Raw genomic sequence first — 14,263 nt, 5'->3', positions numbered from 1 at the left:
ACCTACAGATGCTAAAAAAAAGCCCAGCACAGTGCCTCCTCCACACACTTGTTTCTTTCAGGACTGGCCCATCCTGCCCCACCAGTTTGATAATACATATTACGGGGCACCGTGTGTGACTAAGCGTCCGTCTGGGTTGGATAGCAACAATAAGAAAAGAGGAAACTGCTGCTTTCCCAAAAAGCTTTCCCTGGAGCTCTGTGGGGCGGCACCATCCCTTCCCAGCCTGTGTCCAGTGCCACTGAGATCTTTTGGCGGTTAAATCAGCCCTCACCTGAAGCCACCTCAGTACTGAACAAGTGCAGGTCAGTACTTGGGCCATCATATAGTGGTTTAAAAAATGACTCTGAAATGCACCGTAAATCCACAGAGTGGGGAAGAACAATTCTGCAAAGCAGCATTCATAGTAACAACCAATTAATCACAAAAATCATTGTCCCCTGCACTGAGTGCCCAGAGTATCTCTCATTCCTCCTTATTATGCTGCTTCAAGGCCAAGGTGCATTTCAGCTTCCAAATAAAATGTTATCTGTGTGCAACACATCACAAAAATGTGTTTTCACAGGCTGACTGAAATATCTACAAGCTTCTTTCCTACTCCCGATAATGCAAATACCCAAAGGTGCTGCTGCCAGCACACCAGCTACGAGAGGAACCATACCCCCAAGGAACCACACCGGTCTCTCAAAGTCAGGTTGTTTTTATTAATTAAATATCCCATATACAAAGAACTAAATAAATATATAGCTGTGTCAGACGCCAGCATACCACACACACCCACTTGGAGAGCTCTGTGTGTCTATGTACGAAATACCACAGAAAGCTATTTGCTGAATGCAAAGCATGATGCGGAGTGATTCAGCTCTGCAGGGCGCAGTCCTTGCAGCACATGGGCGGGCACATGTGTGCACACGCTCGTGTGCACTCATCCCTGGGACAAAGCAAATCCTCCACAACCTGGCTGCTTGAGAAATGTTGGTGATAATGCCGCAGAAACACTCGGGAGGAGGCAGAGCTCGGGATGGGGGTATTGCAGGCAGCTGCAGAAGATTGCAGGCTCCCACAGGTTGGGGTGGTCGGGAGGGTCTGTGGGGTACGGCAGCCCCTGGGGGTGCTTTGCTGGAGCGTGTGGTGGGGGGTCGTAGCTGGGGAGGTGGGTACTCGACAGCAAATCAGAAAATGTGTCAGGGCAAACAGGTGGGGTGTTTCAATGCTGGCACCCACAGTGCACTTGCAGGTGGGCAGCAGCTGGGACACGGAGCGCTGGTGCTGCTGTTCCTTTCTCTTCTCGTGACAGATGCGGGGCCCAGGCAGACACGTGGGCCAGTCTGGGACAGAGCAGGCCGTGGGCCCAGCTGGTGAACTTCCTGCTGCTCTAGCCCTGCAGCATTCCTGCTGGAAATAGGCCAGGGCATGCTCTCCCCAGAATGAGCTCCATCCCACGTAGAAACGATTGGCAGAGCCGTGTCCGAGAGGTGTCTTCCAGGAATGAGAGGGGTGCTGGTGGGAAAGCTGAGGGAAAACAGGGCCTCTCGTTGTCAGCATTGCCAGTGTGGGTCTGAGTCTGTCTCTTCTGCGGGATCAGCACTGTCACTGAGTGGCCCTTAGTCTCTTTGCTCCCTGCACAGCTGCTACATGGGGCCTTTCCCACCAGTGTAGTCATGGTATGGGCTCGGGTGGGCCTTGGCCCGAGGGATGGAGAAATCATTCTTTGCATCAAGGGTCTGAAAAGGAAGTGAGGCAGTTTTTACTTTTTAAAGATGGAAAAAGTAATAGAACAGAGCTAAAAATAAAAAACACAGGGAAGGGAGAAATGGAACGGGAGGTTTCTCAAGAGTGTGACTGATGACACTGTGGAAGAGGATCCTGGTACGGCAAACCAGTTATTGAGATGTGTCACCAGAGGACATGGGAGGACATGGCGTGAGCTCCTGGATCTGGCCAGGCTGTGTGCTGGAGGAGGACTGGTGAGTGCACACAGGGTGACGCAGACTGCCGCTCTGGATCTGCATGACAACTTGCAGTGTGACAGCTGATGGGAATACATTCAGGCCAGGGGCTGGGGAGAGAAGTACAGACTACTGAGAAAGGGGCACAGTCTACCGCAGGAACCCTGCTCAAAGAGAGAACTTCTTACACAATGTCAAATCAATATGTATTGAAAGCTACCACTTGAGATTTTGCCTCAGGGCTCCTCTCACATCCCATGTTCAGAGACAAGCAGCAGCTCTCTCCTCCCAGCCACAGACGCCTCCATGAGTACAGTGTCATGGCATCACCTGACCCAATGGGAAGCATCCACCTGCCTCTGCAGAGACTGCTCTGGACCTATCTGGTTTTCCCCCTTCTCCTTCCCTTCTAGTCAGCCCCTGAACAGTAGCCTACATCAGAGGGGTGTGAGCTTACCTTCATCTGGAGATGAGCAGAGTATGGGGAGTAGCTGGTGCCTTCCCTGTCTCCTAAGTCACAAGACAAAATGGGGGAAAAATTGATGAGTTATTGTTACATGATAGCTTGGAAATAGCACATCAAGGGAGACAGCCTGTGGCTCTACTAGCAGCTGCTTTTAGACTGACCAAGCTCTATGTAACATGCAGACAGGGAATGCATTAAAATCCACTGGTGAGTTTCTTGTTGAATATTTCCATGTGAAAGCAGAACTGACTGGTATTGTAAATAATAGGACGGAGGTGGCCTTGGAGTTTAGACCACCTCGTGTTGCCTCGTGATTACTAACGTCATCTCCAGCCAAATCCCTCCCACTGACATGCACCAGACCCCTTCTGCAGTATTCCCTGGGAGATCGCATCGTTTCTCCACTACTCTCTAACAGACCTGGATGTCTGACTGCAGGGGGCAAATGTGATCTCAAGAGCAGATTCACTGGGAGGTCAGTCACACCTTCTACACATAACTTTGGGATGCCTCAACTGACAAAAACTTTTGCTTTTTCCAAAAACAGATGAGATCTGTACAGTAAAAAAGACCTCCTTGCTTCCTTTGTGGGTGACAGATTTTTTTTTTTTTTTTTTTTAATAGAACAAGGTCAGAACTGGAAGAAAAAATCTAGGTATAACCTGGAGAAGTCACAAGTGCCGAAGCATTGCAAAGTGACAACAAAAAACTCCTGAATTTTTATCTGAGCTTTCCAGACCTAACAGAGTCATAGGGAATTACATCTCAGCCCTGACACCTAGGAAGTCCCTTATTCAGTCAGTCCTCCTACACATATGTGGCTTCTGCTCCTATCTGTACTCTTTTCCTTTGTCTGTCTGAAAATTCATTTTCACTTGCATTTCTTCATCAGTCTGAAACTTTTGCTTTTCCTCATCAACTTCAAGCTCTTTTGTTTTTAGCTCTTCTACATTTTTTAACGTGTGAGTAGTGCATCTGTGCTTAGGGCTGAGGGCAGTGCAGTCGATCAATTCATCATACCTTGCGCAGTTTCATCTTGGGTATAGGCATGGTTGTCCACTCCAGTCGCCTGCTTTATGAACGTGGGTTGGCAGAAGTCATTTTCTGGAGGGTAGTCCCCCAGCTTGAGAGGGGCAGTGAGGAAACAAATTTCAGGGATGATATACATTATCAAGAAGATCCATCCATTGGACACCAGAGCAATGGCCACAACAGGATCATCCCAATTAGTTTTCCCTAAAGACTGGTTGCCTCTTGTGAGCATAGTGATCCACACAACCCAAACGGCAATGGAGAACAGGACAGTGACAAAGATGTGTGCTCCGTGTCTCTTCCAGCTCTTATATGGCCCACAGAATGTGAACATGGAAACCAGGAAGGTCAAAGCCATCAAGAAGAGCACATAGATCAGAAGCATGACAAAGTCCTTGTTGGCCTCCTCTGAACCCATATTCAAAAATGTACTTCTACCTTTTACCAGCATGGTGACTAGGTATTCAATGTTGATCACAACTTGCACCAGAGCAAAAGAAACAATTATTAGCAGCAACACTGGCCAGGAGAAGGGCTTTTTTCCTCTCACTAGTCTGACGAGATTGGAGGCATGGGTGAGGAGGCAGGAGAAGCAGAGTGCAAAGAGGACTCCAAACAGGAAGAAGCGAGTGGGGCGAATCCTGTCATTGCTTTTAATAATGAAGGCAAAAGTGATGCCAAAAATGCCGAGTGTGCCTAAGAGGAAGAAGAAATAGATGGAGACCATGTGCCTCTTGCTGTTATCTTGGATTTTACAGATGAGGAAGAAGAGGGAGCAGATGAGGAAAACGGTGACAAGGACTCCAGCTGCAGCCAGCGACTCCAGGACAATCCCCCAGGCCTGATCCATGTCACAAAGTAGGAAGTAGTCAGCATGGATGCTGCCGCAGCCTCGAGGAGGCGGTGTCGTCATCTTGATGTCTTCTTGAATAACTTCACAAGGAAATGTTTCCTCAAAGCTGCGGAAATATAAAAGGCATAGGCTGTTGGATCAACCACCTGGGTGCTGCAGCAGTGGGGAAGGAGAGGCAGGATGGATATCCATGCCCACCTCACTGGGCAAGGGCACCACAGTGCTAAAGACATGTGGCTGTGGCAGCTTAGCCATCTCCTTGCTTGGCATTGGCTCTCTATCAGGAGCAAGCCAAACCCTTCAGCGGGTGATGATTCACCTTGGAAGTCCACTGCACCATGCCTGGGGTTGTGCAATGTCGTGGCAGCATAGGCAGCAGGGGAAAGTGAGGGCAAATACATTGCCTTTCATGGGGCAAAGAGGCTGAACTGATTTGTCACTTTTGTCCCAGGTGATACAAGAGCAAGTTAGTCATAGTCACATTTACGCCTTTTTGTCAGGTTTAAACAACATCAGTACCTGGTACCAGTGAGCTCCAGAGATGAGCACTACAGAACAGGAAATTATTCATCGTTTTCCTTTTGTTACTTTATCTGAAACACCTGTGGCTTTGGTTTACAGTATAAGTGAAAGGCCCTGCAGATAGCTCACCTGGATACCTCCAGCACAGTTCCTCTCGCTCCAAATTAAACAGCAAATACAGGAAACCAACCATCAGCCACAAACTCACAGTCCTTCTTCAGGGTAGCACAGCAAGAACAACTATCCCAGACATCTCAGTCCCCCCTCTGCAGACTATTGCCTTGTGTGGCTAGAGAACCAACATGTCAGAGCCAATGCTGGCACCGCATGAAGAGTACCCAACAAGTTACTGCTTGAGGAGCCCATGAGCAAAGGATGCACAAGGACTTCCAACACACCTCACACGCACCTGCTGTCTAATCATGAAGAGTTAAGTGCTGGCTGAATAAGCCTGAGGTAAGGCTGTCTCGACAGGGGATCATAGGGCTGTTTGGCTGAGCCCTGCCCATTTCCGCAGGGGATTAAGTTGCTGAATGATTTCTAAGCCTAAAGCACACCCAAACACCACTGCATGAGGATGCTGGACACTGCATGGCCCATTATGCAGGCATTGAATGAATTTAGATCTCAGGGCAGGTAGTGCTTTCGAGGTGCGAAATTGTGCAGTCAGACTTAGACTCTAAAATCTCTCAAAATGGAGGTTTAAATACAATGTCAGCATTAAACAGGAGGGAATCTCTCCTTACTGGTGACCTGCACTAGAAAACCAAGGCTTTCTTTTCTGACATACAAAGAAAAAACAAGTTGATCTTGCAAAATTTAGTGTTTAGTTCTCACTGTGCCATTTACTTTGATTTCCCCCCATCCAGAACAACATACTGCAATTACCAGGCTAGTTCAAAAGACAGATTCCAGGGAGGGGAGGTTGAATCTTCAGTAAATGGCTCCTGACCCAACCAAGGGATAAACAAAGGGTTTACATCAATGAATCACTCTCAGCCTCACATAAGCCTTAAAGTTACCCGATTAGAAATAGTGCAATGTATTTTCAGCTTTTAACATCACCATGTGAAAGGAGATGTGCAGCTCTTCAAAAAGCTGCCTGCAGTGAAATGCAAAATATGCAGGCATGCTGGAATCTCGTGGAAAGAAAGGAGCTGGTGAACAATGCATGTGGCAGTTTTTGAAGATCATTGTTCACAAATGATTTTTGAACACTCGCACAAATAGCTGAGAGCTATTTGGACATTTGTGAAAAATCAAAAATGAACATTTTGGAAAAACTAGAGGGCCGCAATTTTACCCACAGAAAGTTACTGTTGATCAGATTAGCTTATCTCTTCACTGCTCCAACACATACAGGTCAGTGGCAGCTGGAGGGACCCCATGGCAGCACAGAGCACAGCCCCGCCGCAGGTCCTGACTGGGGCCATTACGATTGTAGCAGATAAGAAGGAAAGAACCTCATTGTCTTGAACTATTGGACCACTTGCACTGATCTCTACACCCTTTTCTTTTTTTCCAGCATGGATGTCCTCCGGGGCATGAAGAGGCTCTGACCTGTCCTGCTTTTCTCAGAAGCAGAGTTTGCCCATCTAGCACCTGCGTGAATTCCTGGAATTTCCTCGGGTTTCTGCAGTCTGTGCAAGGAAGCATGTGCTGTGGTAAGTTCATGCTGCTGCATCTATATCACAGCTCACCCCGAACCGTGGTCCTCATTGTAGTGCTGACTCTTCTCCCTCCAGGCTGTGCCTCCTCTCTCATTCGTACTTTTGCATAAAACATGCCCATCCAACAGCAAATTTCAATCATATCCCAGGAATGTTTGCCCCGGCTCCAGCTGCCTGTCTCGAGTTGGAGCCAGGACTGGCTCTGTTCACTGTGACACCCCGTGCCCCCTCCTCTCCCACCCTCAGAGATGAGGTCTTGCTGCCATCCCACCCCAGCTCAGAGCAAGAGTCTGCCCTGGATACTGCAGGTCATTGTCTGGAATTACCTTGGTGGATCCTGCCCCGAGAAGGCAGCAGGGAGACTCCAGCTGGAAGAGGCTACCTCTTAGCACACCAGTAACACAGCCACTTCCACTCCTGTGAACCCAGCGGAGCAGCAGCCCCGCACTCACGCTCCTTTGGAGCTTTAAAAGCTGGAGGGTTGTGGAGGTGTGGCCAAGCACGCCTATTCCAGTTCCACTACCTCTCCGACGCTGCTACGAAAATATGGTCCCTGTGCCAGGAAATGAAGTCAGGGTTCCTGACGTCAGCAGGGCAGTCACCTCTGTGACAAGGGTGGGGATAGAGCCTCTGTCTGTCCCAGCCCAGGTCTGGCTGAGTGCTGCTCAGCCAAGCGTCTGATAAGGCTCCTTTGGCTGCTGGTGCCTGTGGACCACGGCTGGGAAAAGCAGCGTGCCCCTTACATACTCCAAGCCCTATGTCTACGGCTGTGCCTTCTGGCCAAATAACTGCTGACAAGGTAGAAATGGAGGTCTTGGGATGAAGATAGCCCCACAGCACCTGGAACGAGGGCAGCTGCAAGCCCAGCTCCAGAGACAACTTCCTCCAGGATTCTGCTGCAACTCGGTCTGTGCATCGTCTCACTGCTCCCATAGGCAGGAAGATCCACATGCTGCTGTCCCTGGGCTGCTTGCCTTTCCTGGCAGCACAGCTCTTCCAAGCATTAAGCCACAGTGTCCACAGTGCTCCCCAAACAGCGAAGAGGCGGCAATGACAAATTCTCCCCTGCCCTACATTGTACCTCTGGTCTGACACACTAATTGGGACAGTCTCTTATGAAACTGGTGTGTCTTCATTAGGGTCATGACTTTGTCTATAACTTCAAATGTTACTTACCAGGAATATTTTATTATTCTGATTAAGGAATTGACAGCTGGGCCTATCCACAGCAAGCCCTGAACTCAGAACTCCCTCCCACCCTATGAAGGATGTGATCCTCCCCAGCACTGCAGGAGTGGCTGTAAATCATAAAATCATTGAATCATAGAATATCTCAAGTTGGAAGGGACCCATAAGGATCATCGAGTCCAACTCCTGGCTCCACCCAAAAAATCAGACCCTATGTCTGAGAGTGTTACACAAACACTCCCTGAACTCCGACAGCTTGGGGCCACGACCACTGCCCTGGGGAGCCTGTTCCATGCCCATGCCAGAGTCTGGCTATCAGTGGTTATCTCACCTGTACATTTGTCCTTATTCTTTTGGTTTTGGATGCTAGTTTATCTCTGGTTTCTGAATGCCACACAGAGATAGTCACAAAACACATAAAAATGTGCTTTTCCTCTCTTGTACATGCACTAGAAGCACGTGCAGGAATGCTTGCCTCATTTAGTGAATGGCAGCGCTTGGGCTGGGCTGATCCTCATGTCCTTCATACTTTCATCTAACCGTAAAATCATGACACTTTTTGCAGAGAGGCATACCAGGTTTTTAAAAACAATAATAATCTTATCATTTAAGTAGGTCCCTGGCTCCATGAGCCAGTCAAAGAAGGAGGCAGCTGCAAAAAATGAGAGGAGGAAAGGAAGGGGCGATGGAGACAAGTTTAGCACAGGCTCAATGGGACCCAGCTGGCCAAGGAAGAAATCCTCAGAAGCTTTCAAAGGTCACCGGTTACTCGCCAATCTATTTGCATCTTGTCAGAGCATATTATGGACTAGCTATTTTCCTTGTGTTTACACAGATACACAAAACCCCATGGAAATCAGTGTGTCAAATTACATCAGGTTTGTGGGGAAAAATGAAGAAAAGATAAGAAGATTAACACTGACATTTTCCAGAACGCCTGAGAAATCCTTGTGAGTCAGTCATTAAACACAGCCTGTGCTTTCAAGATACTAATACATGGGGCTGCACTTGTAAAAAGCCATCCTCAGTGACAGAGTCCAAGTGCTGCTGGCTTCTGGTAGCATGAGAAGTGGCACTCATGGCCGTCATGAAGTGTGAGGGCAGTAGAAAAGCAGCTCTGGTCTACATCCACTAATTGTGAGCTGGGTATCTAAGTTCTCATTTGAGATGCCATAAGATACCCTGCCTGGCTCCTAGCAGCTGCTCATGGGTTTTCCATACCTTCTGTATCATACCTTGAAGGTCTTTTCCAATCTAGATGATTTTGTGATTCTGAAATACCTGGCAACCCTGTGCAGATGTTTTGGATATACTCATGCATCTCAAATCACCTTACTAAGAATAAGTAGTTCAGTGGTGTTCTGAGGTTCCACTGGCTATTTAAGAGCTAAGATATCCAGTTTATATGTAGGTACCTGAATGAGGATGCTTACCAGATGGACTTCATTCTGATGTATCAGCACTGACAAATATGAAATTGTAGAGTCACAATTACCAGCATGGTGTTGGCACATAGGATCACAGTATCACAGAATCATAAAGGTTGAAAAAGATTGCTAGGATCATCTAGTCCAGTTGTCAGCCCATCCCCACCAGGCCCACTAACCATATCCCTCAGTGCCACATCTACACTGTTCTGGAACACCTCCAGGGACGGTGACTGCACCACCTCCCTGGCACTGTGGGACATGGTGCTCATGGGCAGACGATTGGACTAGATGATCCTAGCAGTCATTTCCAACCTTAATGATTCTATGATTCTGCGATACAGTTGCAAATTAGCTTGCTTTGGCCATACCATATCCCTGGACAGATAAGCTGGCTGCAGGTGAATGAGAGGAAGCAGCAGCCGGGCTCTCCCTCTGTGTTGGCTCCACTCCTTTCCCCTTTCTCACTATTGGCATTGCCTGATCCTGGGGTGCCAATGCGTGGTGCTGCCCACAGCACCCTGCAGCCTGGGGCAGCCGGGTTCCACCAGTTGCAGCATGGAGCCACCTGCACAGGGCAGAGCACTATGGCCTTTCTCACCTCAGCTGGGTCCAAGGGACAGAGAACGTCTGGGAGTTTCGGAGAATGAGTTTGTAACTTTCATTAAACCAAGTAATAAAGCAATTAGACGCCTAGGGAGAGACAGTGCATGGCGTTCAGTGATGTGACTAAATAATGTGTTTATTTTTGGTCAGTGATATTGGCTACACTGTGAATACCGTCATTCCTTCTGCTTAGCTACCTGTGCAGTACACTGACAACACAACAGACTCTCTCCTTGAAAAATCCCACCTCCAGCACGTAATCTCCTTCACGCTGTGCTAACAGCGCAACAGCCTCCACCCTGTCCTGCCCCTTCCATTTCCTTCGTCTTTAAATCAGACGAGATATAAACAGTACAACACCCTTGGAAATAGTCATGGGGCAGAGAAATGGCCCAGAGGTGATAGACCAAGCAGCCAGTTCAGAGCACCCCCTCTTTAGCCAATGTAAGGATAAGGGCAGCATCTGCCATTTCTGGGTGCCACCTCCTGACAAACTGGGCTTTGTGCTGGGGGTCCCAATTCCCCGTGCTCTGGTTCTGAAAGCAGGTATTCAAAGCTTACCAAAACCCCATCTAAATACTGAATGATTTTCCTTTGGAACTGAAATACGTGACACTAAGAAGGGAATGATTTCCAAGAAAAAGAAAAAGGAAAAGGACAAAGGAAAAAGGAAAAAGAAAAGGAAAAAGAAATTCATGGCAGCATTCTTCAGAGCTGTTACTTGCTTGCAGCCATCATCTCATCCAAACTGCATGTGTTTCTCCCCCATTTTGAGTTCCAGTAAGAAAATAAATGTTTCAAATACGTAACAGTGATGTGCTGCTTTGGCAGAGATCGGCGGTTGCTGCCTCCTTCTCAGAAATTTCCTTCTGTAAATGAGCTGGGTTTGGTCAATCTCTTTCTATTCCTGGCTTCTAAATGCCTGGATTCCTGGTACAGAGGGGTTCATTTTCTGGGAAGAGATTTGTACAAGAAAAGGGCAAGGGGATTTGTTAAAATATTCAGGCCAGTGCTCACTGGGAGATGGTTAGATCTCCCATTGCATGGGTGCTGTTGGCGACGTTTTCCAAGACAGCTCTTCTGCCTCATAATCAGAAGCAGTGGCTTGGTTAAGAGGCTCCACAGAGGGTTGTTTCTGTGCAAGAAGCATTCCTGGGAATCAGGTTGCACGCTAAATCTCTTTGCTCAGTGATACAGAAAATTCTGCTTTGAAGCTGCAGCTACCTTATCAAACACCACCGCAATGACACAAAGCTAAGAATCAACACCAATTTTTCCTCCCACTTCAGACTTCATAAAACAAACAAACAAAACAAAACCTGCTAATAGGTTTTATTTCTCTATCAGTGTGCTGGTACTGATCTGTACCTCCACAAAAGCCAGCAGAAAAAAACCCAAAACCTGGCATAAACTCATTGCCTTTCCCGGCTAAATGATCAGAAATACCACTACATTTACATGCTTACTCTTAATCGGGCACATCCTGTTGGGTGATATGGCTGTGCACAAATCTGCTATTGGCTGCAGAACCATGGGATCAGTCAGCAGTTTCTGTCTGTGTGCTATCCAGCCAAAGCTAGTCATTAATTGATGACATGATTCTTCGTGAAGGCAATGAGTTACAGCGAGGAAAAAAATATAAGGAACAAATGAAAGGTAAAATTGAGGGCAAGTGGTTCATAGCCTGTCGCTCCTGCAGATTTTCTTGCAGTATGGAAGAGGTTCCCATGGCAGGCAGACTGTGATGGCTGGATGCCACCAGTCCCAGTGTCACCACTTGCAAAGCTACTGAAAAGCCACCCATGCAGGTCAATGGGAAAATCAAGCAGGCTTGAAGAAGGTGTAACTAATGTATTTGATAACACACACAGCTTTGGTGTCAGCCCTGAAGATGGAGTTTCCCTTCTGGGTAGTTCAGTCTTTATGTTGTACTGTAAGGCCAGTGGGCAGCTCTTCTGATCTCCAGGACAGTACAAGCCTCTAAGTGCCCCAGATACTGCCTTGCTGGAGGTTTATGATTACACCTCATTTTTTTACTCCTCACTCCAAAGCACATTCTTGAATGAGTGTCCCAGCACAATGTTTGCCAGGAGAAATCAGTTGTATTGATGTGAAGATTTTTCTTCATGTTTCCTCCTGTCCTACCTGCTGATGACAACTGATGCTTTATGATACCTCCAATCCTCCGGTACGACCATTGACTGACATTAAGCTCCCCAGAGGCCATAGCGATGTTTACTTTATGCATGCCTCTCCATTTGCCGGTTAAGCAGCGTTAAAATCGATGACATCATGATACATATTCAAATAGTTGTACTTGGGGAAAAAAAGCAGGGGGAAACAGTGCCCCATTGTATCTGTTTAACTGAGGCAGAAGTTTAAATGGGTGTGCCTGTGGCAGCATTCCAGCCCCAGCTGCTTGCTCCTGTGAAATGCTGCCTCTCGATGCAGCCTCTGGCTGATCTCGCTGGGCACACCGCGGTGCACAGACACACATTCCTGCACGCAGGCATGCACAGGTAGCAGCGGCCCCACCCAGCCCTGCACACCTATGGCTCTCCTGCCTCTACCACTGCAATAGGTATTAAAAATAGATATCAATATGGGATTTGTAAGGCGAACAGGTTGGTGAAAGCAGGAGGCAGGCAGGCTAGGAGAGAGAGGACGGTTGCAAGCAGCAACATCACAGAAAGTGCTTACCCCTAAAAACTCATTGCAGGATGTTCAGCGTATGCTGCTCTGGGGCAGGAGCCCTTCTTGATCTGCACTCTGTAAATGCTGCTTTACGCAGTAGCTGCCCTTTGTAAAGATGGATCACTTAGGCCATATATTTGAATCCTCGCCAGAGAGATTAAGTACTTGAGAAGCGGAGCTGAGGTCCTAATCTAATCCGTTTCATTATTCTCTCTTTAATTCTATGATAATAAAGAGTGGAGATCTCAAGGGGAGAGCTGACTGGAGGGTGCTGCAGTCTGTGCGTAGAATTCCCACTCAATGTTCTACGTTTTCCAATAAATGCAAAGGAAAACCAACTCCTAGTGTATGCAGCCTAATGCAAGGAGCAGCTCATACAGCAAGGAGTAACGCACTCTTCATCACTCCTTTACCAAAAATCCAACCTTCTTCTGAAACTTCAAAAGGAAATTTTGCACTGGTGATTCAGACCAGATGGTGGGACCTCCTGCTGCTGCGATGGTTTCTGCTTCACCTAAAGCTTGTATTCCAAATAAAACTGGGTCTGTCTGCTAGCATGCCGGTGTGTTCCTCTTCCTGTCCTTGGTGGTCATGAAAGACATTGCAGACATGCCACATTTCCACAGACACAGATACCCAAACAACAAGCAGTGATGAATTAGAAAACAACATGATGCTGTTGAACGTCAGATAGAAACCTCCGCACTCCAGGAACATCCAGTCTGGTAATGAGCCCAGGGCTGGAAGAGGGAAAGGATATCCAAACCAGGGAGATACGGTAGGCTGCCAGTTCTCTGGCCTTAACTACTTTTCCTCCAAATTCTTGACAGCCCAAGAGCACCCTGAAGCTAGGGGGAAGAACATTAATATCCTGTCGTTATTAGTAGCCAAATAGAGAGGACTTAGCAGGGAGGAGGCAGGTTTACAAGGCTTCTGGCATGCAGTATGGAGAAAGATAGTACATGCCCATGGATTTTGTTTGGTCCAATTTGGACCAATAACCTCAACTAAGGAATAACTAAACTCGCTCTCTGGAGCCCGTACATAAGCTGCTTTCCAGACTCAGCAGCCCTGGACTGCTCTGTTTGGTAAACAGTGACATCCCCCCTAGTGACAGTCATACTCCAGGGAAGGGTTTAATGGAAGTGTAGTTGCCAATTAACCTTCTTAGAAATGCAAACACAGCTTCAGCTAAGGATATGAGCAATCCAACAAAGCATCAGAGAGATGAGGGACTGCTCTTGCTGTGTGTGTGATAGGGCAAAGGGAGCTACGACCTTCCCACAGCAGGTTCTGCTCCTCTTTCACAGTCACTGCATTGCCTGATAATCCCTTCCTTGCTCATTTTTAACAATCCACTCTAACAGACATTTGTTTGTAGTAATGAAAAATCTACTGGCAAAGGAACAGCTGTCCTGGAAAGGCTTTGAAGTACTTTTCCAGGAAGGCATGGCCGCATGCAGGATCTCAGCCCAAGGTAACACCCAGCTGCTGTTGAGCATCAGGAATCACCACCATGTTTTCAGAGTAAGCAGTATCACGCCTATGGGATCTGCTGGGTGGTTTATTTAACCATACAGAAAAATCATTGCCTTCGTGTTTACATTTTTAGAAGGCAAAAGAAATCACCACATATTTTTGGCTCTGACCTGTTTGGCATGTGGCACATCACATCATGAAATGGGATAAGGTTACAAGGCTACAATGCACGTAAAGGCAGTAGTTACCATGAGATCTTATACTACATGGAATTAGAGTCTCAATGGTATTCTGCAGTGAGGCAGTTGATGAATCACCACGAGCCCTATGACCTGGCACACTAGCCTTTCACAGCCTACGCAGTCTATTCTGCTCTA

At 47.5% G+C, this 14,263-nt stretch overlaps 1 protein-coding gene across 2 annotated transcripts; it reads right to left on the bottom strand.

Moving 5' to 3' along the window:
- Positions 1 to 716: 716 nt before the first annotated feature.
- On the bottom strand, positions 717 to 7,627 carry LOC116233236 (retinoic acid-induced protein 3-like). 2 transcript variants are annotated; one of them, XM_031600002.2, is made up of 4 exons: positions 6,819 to 7,627; positions 3,436 to 4,406; positions 2,407 to 2,459; positions 717 to 1,724 (listed from the first exon to the last, which is right to left on the bottom strand). In XM_031600002.2, the coding sequence occupies exons 2-4, from the start codon at positions 4,358 to 4,360 to the stop codon at positions 1,632 to 1,634; spliced, it is 1,071 nt and encodes a 356-aa protein (XP_031455862.2). In that variant the 5' UTR covers positions 4,361 to 4,406; positions 6,819 to 7,627; the 3' UTR covers positions 717 to 1,631. The 2 variants fall into 2 exon arrangements, with proteins under 2 accessions (XP_031455862.2, XP_089997106.1); XM_090140980.1 differs by lacking the exon at positions 717 to 1,724 and adding an exon at positions 1,731 to 2,059.
- Between the last annotated feature and the right edge of the window lie 6,636 nt (positions 7,628 to 14,263).

This window comes from Phasianus colchicus, chromosome 1, assembly GCF_987193195.1.
Source record: "Phasianus colchicus chromosome 1, bPhaCol1.hap1.1, whole genome shotgun sequence".
In the NCBI taxonomy this organism is placed as follows: domain Eukaryota; kingdom Metazoa; phylum Chordata; class Aves; order Galliformes; family Phasianidae; genus Phasianus; species Phasianus colchicus.
Note: the sequence above shows the minus strand (reverse complement) of the source record. Positions and strands in the feature narration are given on the sequence as shown.

Bases quoted from the DNA above. Each gene is read 5' to 3' on its own strand.
- LOC116233236 (XM_031600002.2), bottom strand. From the start codon at position 4,360: ATGACGACACCGCCTCCTCGAGGCTGCGGCAGCATCCATGCTGACTAC. The intron at 2,460-3,435 runs GTATGATGAATT...CTTGTGACTTAG, and splicing joins CCAAGATGAAACTGCGCAAG to GAGACAGGGAAGGCACCAGC. The intron at 1,725-2,406 runs GTAAGCTCACAC...CTTCCTTTTCAG, and splicing joins CTGCTCATCTCCAGATGAAG to ACCCTTGATGCAAAGAATGA.